This window comes from Chelonia mydas, chromosome 9 (assembly GCF_015237465.2).
Source record: "Chelonia mydas isolate rCheMyd1 chromosome 9, rCheMyd1.pri.v2, whole genome shotgun sequence".
NCBI classification, from domain to species: Eukaryota; Metazoa; Chordata; order Testudines; family Cheloniidae; genus Chelonia; species Chelonia mydas.
This window is the reverse complement of record NC_057855.1, coordinates 74,689,124-74,698,810: the sequence shown is the minus strand read 5'-3', so window position 1 is coordinate 74,698,810 and position 9,687 is coordinate 74,689,124. Positions and strand designations below refer to the sequence as shown.

General features: G+C 41.1%; 1 protein-coding gene across 1 annotated transcript; it reads right to left on the bottom strand.

Annotated features, from left to right (window-relative positions):
- Positions 1-6,133: 6,133 nt before the first annotated feature.
- On the bottom strand, positions 6,134-9,415 carry LOC102931062 (syntaxin-3). Its single transcript, XM_043522943.1, has one exon. The coding sequence runs from the start codon at positions 9,340-9,342 to the stop codon at positions 8,452-8,454; it is 891 nt and encodes a 296-aa protein (XP_043378878.1). The 5' UTR covers positions 9,343-9,415; the 3' UTR covers positions 6,134-8,451.
- Between the last annotated feature and the right edge of the window lie 272 nt (positions 9,416-9,687).

Sequence of the window (9,687 nt, the reverse complement as noted above, 5' to 3'; positions counted from 1 at the left end):
CCAAGGACAAAGGGTGGAATATTTTGTACCTTGGGGAACTTTTTGACCTAAGCTGGTAAAGATAAGCTTAGGAGGTTTTCATGCAGGTCCCCACATCTGTACCCTAGCGTTCAGAGTGGGGGAGGAACCTTGACAAGTCCTATGGAAAAAAATACTATGTGATAATGTAATTCAAAATAGTATTATACATATGCACAAGGAGGCCACAGACGACAAGGTTGCACAGGCAAGCCTTAATTCTGTTATTTCCTAAATTTGGACTCCTTGACTTTTCAAACTTAATAATGTTCTTTTATCATTTTTTGTATGTAATTCCCTAGGTTTTTAAAAAAAGGAAACTGAAAATGCAGAATTCTATCATGTGGCATCATATTAGCACCCATGTGGTTCATTAGCAACGTTAGAACCTTTAGATCCACAATACAGATCTCTGTGAATTGAACTAAAGGAGCAACTGATAGAAGTAGTAGATTGTCATCCTCTATGTAGTCTAGTGGACACAAACTTTTCTGCTCATTCTACCAAGTTTAACCCCTTATGCCCTATCATCTCAAACCTGTCCCGCCCCCAATCCCAATCCTGTCTCATCCCCATCACTGGCTCCTCATCCCAATCCCATTCTCCTCAATTAGCCAGTCCCAGTCTCCACTCCTCTGGTTTCTCATCCACTCCCAGTCTCCTTACCCAGCTATTTCTAGTGTCTTTAGCACAATCACCCTGGCTGCTTGGCCAGACATTTCCAGTCCCTCCCTCCTCCAGCACCAACAGTTCCTTATTTGGACTTTCTTTCTCCTCTGAAGGCTAGTTCAGTGCTAGAGCTTCTCACAGCAAAGGATGCCAGACTTTTTTAAGGTGGGCAAAACAAATTATCTTTCTCTAGTCTTGTTTTCAGAAATGGCTCAACCATTTGGGCAGAAATTTTACAAAATAAATAATAAGCCTGAGACAAACAACTGACATGTAGAATTTCAGCTCATATGGGTAAAGTCTGGCAAAGTTACATTACATATAAATAAAACTCCCACCTCTCTAAACCCTCTACATCTTCGAGTCAGTTTGTAGGGTTTTAGCTGTGTGAATCGCATTAAAGTAACTGAGAGCAGCACCGCTAAATCCTTGTGCAACCCTTTGAAAAATGATCCCTGTGTTTGCAAGATAACAACAGTTCTGTTTGACCTGTATTTTATACCAATTCATTGAAAGAGAGTACAGCATTTAATTGGTGACATCTTATTTACCACAAAACTGCCTCTGTGCTCATCACCTCAAATTTCCTTTAAAGTCACCATGAAATTATCTGGAAAAAAAAATTCCTGTTAAATTAAGAGTTTTGTTTAAAAAAAATAAACCTGAAATTGAAATAAAAATATCACCCGCATTACTGCAAATCAAGAATTAAAGGTTAATATTCATTTAGCTCTCACAAGCAGAGTTTGGAAGTTTTATACACAGAACAGTTCTGAAATAAAAATAATTTAAAGACCTGTTATATTATGTATTGAAATCAACCAAACTATAAATTCCAATCAGTAATTACTTTGAGATAATATAATAAAGCAAGTGAAGTTTTGAATCAATCATAAAGCAAATTATTTTTAGACCAATGGCACAGGAAACAATGATGTTGTTTTACTAACAAATAGATGCAAAAAATTCTGTACAAGAAAGTTACCCATATTAATAAATGAACTAAAAAAATAAGGCCCAGTCCTTCACTGACATAAATGGGCATAGTGCAAGTAAATCCAGTGGGTCTATGCCAGTTTATGCTAGTTGAAGATCCTGCCCCGAGAAGCTGATTGAAGAGGTTAAAAGTATATCTGTGCAGGAAATGGTTTCCTGGCCCAGGAAAATTTTGTGTATCCCAAATCGGGCCAAAAAAGTAAAAAGCTCAATTTTTTCCAATTAAATGTATGAAAAACACATTACCTGGGGTCAATTGAAATTTTCCTTTCCGTTACTTTAAAAGGTTTTGTTTCAGTGTTGACCGTTTTTATTTGTTTTCTACTATAATTAGCTTCAGTTTTTACACACGACATTGTTTTGAACCAGAAAACAGGAAATTTTCATTTAGAAAATGCCAAAGTGGAATGTTTTCACAATTATGACATTTTCAGGACTTTTTATCCAAAAAATGTGTTGAAATCGACCCTTTCCCGCAAAAAGGTTTTGGTTCAGTGAATCGTCATTTCCAACAACAAAAATTTCATCAAAAATGTCCCAACCAACTCTGGTTAGAAGGCTCACAGCTGTAATCAAACTGAACTAAGTTCTCTTCCTCCATTGCAGCAGCCTTCAAGTCATCGCAAGATAAGCTGTTCAATGTGCAATCAGCTGATGAATTTGGACTTTCACCAACTGGAAGTACTGTTGAATGTTTGTATATGTGTTACAGACAAGCCTGATCATATCCAGCTGGATTGGAAATCAATTTACCCAGTCCTTTGGTGGAGGAAGCTTGAGGAGACTGAGTTTCTTGCACTGCTTCAAGATTTCATTTTTTAAGTTCTTCTCTAGCTGAATAGTATTCTACTGTATTGGTCTTTCTTGGTTGGAGTCCATTTTGCAGTAGCCTGTGTGGCCCATCTCCATTTACACTTTGCACACGGGAGACTGCTTTAACTCATTTCTCCCTTCCCCATCATTACTAGAGCACAGCAACTGAAAAACAATCAGGGTTCTGGGGAGAAGATGAGAGAGAGAACAAACCACGTGACAGATGTTGGTCATGTCACTTATAATGCCATGCTGGAAGGAGCTCAGACGCAATGGTGATGAGGGTGGGGTAAGAACCTATAAAAAATGAATAGACTAGAAAAAGCTAAATATTACCTATACAAAAGACTCACATATGCATGTGTACGTACATACACAAAGAAATTCACCAACTCTCCTGGAGATTATTCATGATAAAAATGTTTGATCACAGTTTGTATGAGCCGGTTCAATAATTAAGACAAAACAGTAACATTGTCCAAAAATGGAGACCAAATTAATTCTACTTTCCATTATTCTTCACTCTCCAACAGAACAAATAAAACACACACCCCACAATGAAAAGAACAGAAATGAAAGGCATGTCCACACTTTGAGCTGTGATTCTCAGCTCCTATGCTAGCGCTGATCAAGCTAGAGTGCTAAAAATAGAATGTAGCAGTGATGGCATGAGCAGCAGGAGGGGCTAGCCACCCTCAGTCTGACAGGAGGCATTAGCTGCCCTGAATATGTACCCATCAGAAACAGTAGGCACGTACTTGGGACAGCTAGCCTCTCCCACCTCTTGCACTGCTGTGACTACGCTCTATTTTTAGTGCACTAACTTGATCAGAGCTAGCACAGGTATGTCCACTCCAGATGGAAATTACACTCCCAAGCTCAAAGTGTAGAACTACCCTCAGTCTTTCACTAAAATCTATGAGGGCAAATCTCACTGCAGGACTAAGAAAGAGAAACCCAATCAAGAAAAAGACTGACCAAAGTAAATGTGTCTTACCCTGAAAATGGCAAGAGATCACTCGTGATAGTCGGCCAATAGGAATAAATTCCATAGTAGAGCCTCCCATCCAAAGAGTGCTCTAGTACTAGCCCTCACAATTTCCATGCTGGGGATCAACTGCTGAACTATTCCTACTGATCCCAGCTATTGCAATGCAGGAGGGACTTCCTCTAAGATTGCCAGGATCTTGACCCTTTAAGTATTTATAAATTATTAAATGCCACCTTATATGGCACCCAGAAGTGAATTGGGAACAAGTGCAAAGAGTACAGAGCAATGATAGAATGTGCTTTTGGCAGTGTGGCCTAGCAGACAGAGCACTGGACTGGGACTCAGAAGATCTCTGATCTATTCCCAGCTCTGCCCCTGACCTGTTGGGTGACCTTGGGCAAGACACTGTAACTTCTTTGTGGTTCAGTTTCCCCATCTGTAAAATGGGGATAAGGATATTGACATCCTTCATCCTTCATACAGTGCTTTTCATTATTATTATCCTACTTGCAAGCTAATTAGTGCAAAAGTGGCTATATGCCTTCTGAGCAGTTTATGATGATATATGCTGTAGAGCCATTTGTAGTAGCCTAACCTGGATTTGACAAAGATTTGGAAAACTGTGTCTAGGGCTGTGTCTGAGATGAAATGTCACCAATTCTCAGATTGGCCAAAGAAGGAAAACCCACTTTTCAATCATCTCTGCTACCAAGGGACCGAAAAGCAGAAATCAATTCAATGAGATATCACTTTGGCCGCAGTTGGAGAGCACAACTCCTGGCAACAAACAGCATCAACTCAGACTTATCTGGACTGAGCCTATGCTAGCTGGATTTCATCCAGGTTCCTATCTTGGCCAGATACCAGCAAATCAAAGAAACAGCAACTCCTTCATTCAGCATGAAATACTGAGGCATAGAGCAATATCTTTAGTATATTGATGGCCCTGTCAAACTGCCTCCCAATCCTCTTTAGCAGCCTCATATGCACATTCAATAAGAGGAGTGATAGTGGAATGCTGTGGGAACTCACAGCAGAGACCTTCTTGGGAAGATGAGCAATCGCCCATCATAGCCCACTGGTATCGTTCCAAAAGGGAGGAAAAACAAACACTATAATGTGACCCCATCCACCCCACCCACCACATTCTCAATAACCTTCTGCTAAAAAAGGAAGAATAGAGACTGAGGGAGGGAGCAGAAATAAGTGGTGAAGTCATTAGAATGTTTTTTCTTCAGCAAGATCAGGTCCACAGTATGCCCAAAGTGTGGTTATAGTCAGAAGAGTGATTGTGTAAAAATGGCAGCTTCGTAATCCAAATATCTGCACCATGTGTACGTTTACAGTTCTCTTGGTGACAAAGAGAAGTTTTGTTGGGTGTTCCTGGGTTTTGTTCGTTTGATTGTGGGTTTCTCTCTCTTAACTCCTGGGATACTACAGAGACAACACAGCTGTGAGAGAACAATTTAGATTCTATTTGGACTCACATCAGCAACAGAACTGTTTTCTCACATTCTAACTTTGGAATATCTATTACTGGTGAGGATTCACAAGCCAGAAAGAACGCAGCTTGACTACAAGTCCCAGGGTGAGTCTGCTGGGTGGAAAATTAAAAAAAAAAAATCTGTGTGGTTGTAAATTGAACAGATTTGTTCTGGAGTCACCAATAGACAACAGTCATGGAATCCCATTTTAAAAGTCACTCTTCAGATTACAACTGTAAAGGCATCATCTTACAACTTGCCTTCAGTACCAAATCCCATTAAAAATGGCCTCGAGCACTCCACATTAACTTCCAGCTTGGATCCATATGCCAGGTAGTTCAATGGACCCTCCCCACTAACACATTAAAAAACCTCCATTTGTGACACTAGATGAAACTCATCCAGAAAAGTCAACATACTGTCTCCTTCCTGGTCTGACGCACAACAGTGGAACTAGAAAGTCTGCCCTGGGTCCAGCTGATCCCTCTGTGAAATGGATGAAAAACTTCTAACAATGAGAAGTATTTGAAGATGGAATGGGGTGGAGAAGTATTAATCTGATGGCTAGACACTCAGAACAATCTAAACAGAGCCATGCAGCAGGAGATAGAGAGAAGATTCATAAAGTCTTCCACCCACACTGAGTGATATCAGATAACCTCTTTTCTCCCACCTCACATTCCCCCATCATAAACAGACCTAATATAGGGCTAATCATATTTTGACTTATAAAAGCAACCAACTTAATTACCTCCTGGATTCAATAACTAGATTCAAAATTTGATAGGAACCCAATGTAAGATGGAAGTTGAAATGCATTTGTTGAATGTATTTCCAATACTGTTAAGAAGTCAGTGGGAGCTGAAAGCACTAATCGGGCATGCAAAGCAGCTTGTCCACAGTTCTCTCAACTGAATTTCTTCTCATAAGACCAAATAAAATGGGGGTTGTTGTTTAGCTCACTATAACAAATAGCTGTAGAGAGATAAAAGTGACACAATTTCTCACTTGTTTAGAAGCCAAATGTTCTATGCATAGATTCAGAAAAATCTAATACCAGGGAATACACCATAAATCCAAACCTCAATCAAATTAATTTCAACTCTTCATAAATTTTGAAGTAACTGCTTTCCAAGAAATAATTTATCGATCCACAAGAATATCACAGCAATGTTTTTATTAGGGCTAATACAAGAGAATATCATCTCAAAGATGGGAGAGTTAGTCTAGATACAACACAAGAAAATGCCCAATACATAAATGGATGTTCCTCCAAAAATTCCTGAGAATCTTTAAGTGGCCCCTATTTTACTGAAATGTCACTATTTAGACAGTCCATCAAAAATCCCCATTATATTATTTACATGTGCAGTGTTTATGGAAAACTATCGTTAGAGTTTCAGATACATATGCTGTTCACATCAACTTTGCCTATGTGGCTTCTGACAACATATATTTTCAATTAAGACATCACCACATAATTCAGTTATTCCTTTGAAAACTGATTTATTGCATATAAACTCCCCTTAGAATGTTATAACAGACTGTAAGCAGTGTTGTTGTGGCCATGTTGGTCCCAGGATATGAGAAAGGCATGGTAGGTGAGGTAATATCTATCTATCTCTCCTTCTGTTGGTAGGAGAGAAGTTTTTGAGCTCACAAAGAGCTCTCCTGCAGGTCTGGGAAAGAGTGTCACAGCTACATAGGTTTCAGAGTAGCAGCCGTGTTAGTCTGTATCCGCAAAAAGAACAGGAGTCCTTGTGGCACCTTAGAGACTAACCAATTTATTTGAGCATAAGTTTTCGTGAGCTACAGCTCACTTCATCGGATGCATTCAGTGGAAAACAGCTACATAGAAAGTGGAACAGCTTGTTTAGCATAAGTAGTTAACACATATTTCAAGGGACCATTCAAGGTGAAATGGCCCATTAATACCCCTCCAGTCATGGGGGGAGAAGGGCAGAAAAAAACAACTACTTATACTAAACAATCTGTTCCGCCGTCTCTTTAGCTGTGATACTCTGAGTACCTTTCCCAGAGTTGAAAAAGAGCTCTGTGTAAGCTCAAAAGCTGGTCTCTCTCACCCACAGAAGTTGGTCCAATAAAAGATATTACCTCACCCACCTTGGCCTTGTCTACACTACCACTTTACAGCGCTGAAACTTTCTCACTTAGGGGTGTGAAAAAACACCCCCCTGAGCGATGCAAATTTCAGCACTCTAAAATGGCAATGTAGATAGTGCACCAGCGCTGGGTGCCACATTCCCAGCACTGGTAGCTACTCCCCTCGGGGGCGGGTTTACAGCACTGAGAGAGCTCTCTCCCACCGCTGGTGCAGTGACTACACCCGCATCAGCGCTTTAACGTTGGTAGTGAAGACATACCTCTTGTCTCTCTCTAATAACATTAGACTGCATTCTTATGAAGATGACTAGATTAGATTAGATCAGATCCTTAGGAAAATAGCCTTGAGAGTTTTTGCCAACGCGCTCACATGCATTACTTTTGCACTACACTGAATCAATAGGTACATAAAACTTGAATTTTGAGCTGTAATATTGGTAGCCTGAATGGTCAGTGAGCACTAAATGGACAATTGCAAAATTACTGGTAACATAATAACAGCTGGTTTTGGTTCTTTTAATCTTGAAAGTTTCATGGAAACAGAAAGTGAATCAAATGAAAGAACCAAATCTGAAATTGTGCCTGATGGCAGCTCCACCAGAAAACTACAAAAACGGAATTGCAAAGGATTAAAAACCCACACACATACATGTGAAGGAAAGCACAGCCCTATAACAGGAGTTTGAAAGAAAAACTACTTACGTAAACATCAACACACTTCATTCATACTGTAGGTATTTGCAGCCACTGGGAGAGCGATGGCACCAGGACTGGAAGCATTTTGCAATTCTAAACACTTGTTTGTTTTACAACAAAACACGACAAACACTGAGTCAATCCCATATTAAAATCCAAGTAATAAAAACTTGACAAAGTGCAGAGATTAAGGTTTTAAACCTGGGTGGAGGAGCATTATAATCAACCTGGGAAACAGCTGTTGTGTTTCTTTGTGTGCTTTATAATGACCGATGATACAATGCAAGTTTTAGCAGGGGCTTTTTTATGCAAAGTTGTATTTAAAAAAAAAGTTATATTTGATCAGAAACTCAAATATGCCTTTCTTATTAACATATATTAAATGTTTTAAGGACACTGTTGAAGATAGAACATGCCATCAGCAAAGAACAGTGGAAACATGAGCTTGATTGCCAGTGTCCTAACAAAACACTCAGTAAAATCCTTCCTCATATGAAAGACACAATAAAACCTGCCTTCAAATCCATCCAAATCATGGGAGACTCCCTTCCAATGAGTCTGTGGGGTTAATCCACACTTACTGCCCTCAAAGAGCCGTGCTGCTGCCAAGCTGCATGTAAGTAGCCATCCCCTTCCCTTGCAGAGTCCATGTCCGTCTCACTACACTGTGCTGGCTACGCATGATAAGCACGTGCAACAGGCACAGAGGCCCAGCACCGCTGACAGTGCTGCCGAGATCCGCGACTGGCGCTCGTACTTCAGGGCTTTCTTCACCTCCTCGTTGGACTGGGACACGTAATCAAGCGTATGCAGGACGTTGTACTCAATGTTGTTGATGACCTCGTGCTGCTCCGAAACCAGCACCTCCAAGTGCAGGAAAAGCGAGTGCAGCTCACTGATCTGGACCTCTAGATCCAACAGTTGTCGGTGGCGTACTTGGGCCATGGCCAAGTGCTGCTTGGCCTTGAGCACTTCCAGGTCCTGGCCCACAATCTGAGGAGCAACAGGGCTTTCCACTAGGTGATTAATGTCCTCTTCACATAGGCTCAAGCCCGCCAGCTCGGTTTGCCTCATGATCTGCTCCTTCAGCTTCTCCACGTACTCCATCTCCTTGGCATAATGGTGAGTGATGATGTCTCGGTACCGGCTGATTAGGACAGAGAGCTGGCTCTGGTGGATGCGGTATCCTGCCAGCCACTGTTTGCTGTCTCGGGCCAGTGTGTCTTGAATCCCATAGAGCTGAGGCTGGATGACTTTAGCCTGACTAGTGAAGGAGGCTTTAATGTTACTTAGCTCTTTCTTTTCTTCATAAACGCTCTCCTCGGTGGTGCAGCACAGCACCTGCTGCTGCTTCTTGTGGATGCTCTCCGATAACTCCTCCAGTTTACTCAGGCCCAGTGAGAGATCCGACACTTCCTGGAATATCTTGTTTATGGGATTGGTCTCATCCTCCTTGAAAACCGGGTTATCAAATGAGAGAGTATCATCAGTATCCAAAGAGTCCTCATCTTCATTAACTCGGATCCTCAATTCCTCCAGCCTGTCCTTCATCTTCAGCTCCAGCTGCTGGCAACATCTGTGGCAGAGGGACACAAAATGCACACATCAACTCTGTAAAGAAGTCAGAGAGAGTTAGGATCTTTTGCGTCAGTGGAGCTGTTAAAATCTTCCCTCCCAGAGCTAGAGCAAATATTGACCAAGGCAATAGGCTTACCCAGAGTTTACTCTGCATCACATGGCTAACTAATACCGGCTAGGTTAGATTGCATGCCAACAGTGGGCGGCACACTTCACTGCTATACAGAAACTGCAGGAACCAACTTTGTTAGAACAATCACAGGGAAACGTTAAGGAAAGAGAAGAGTGTATAGTCAGCTAACCTGATAACAAGGTGAC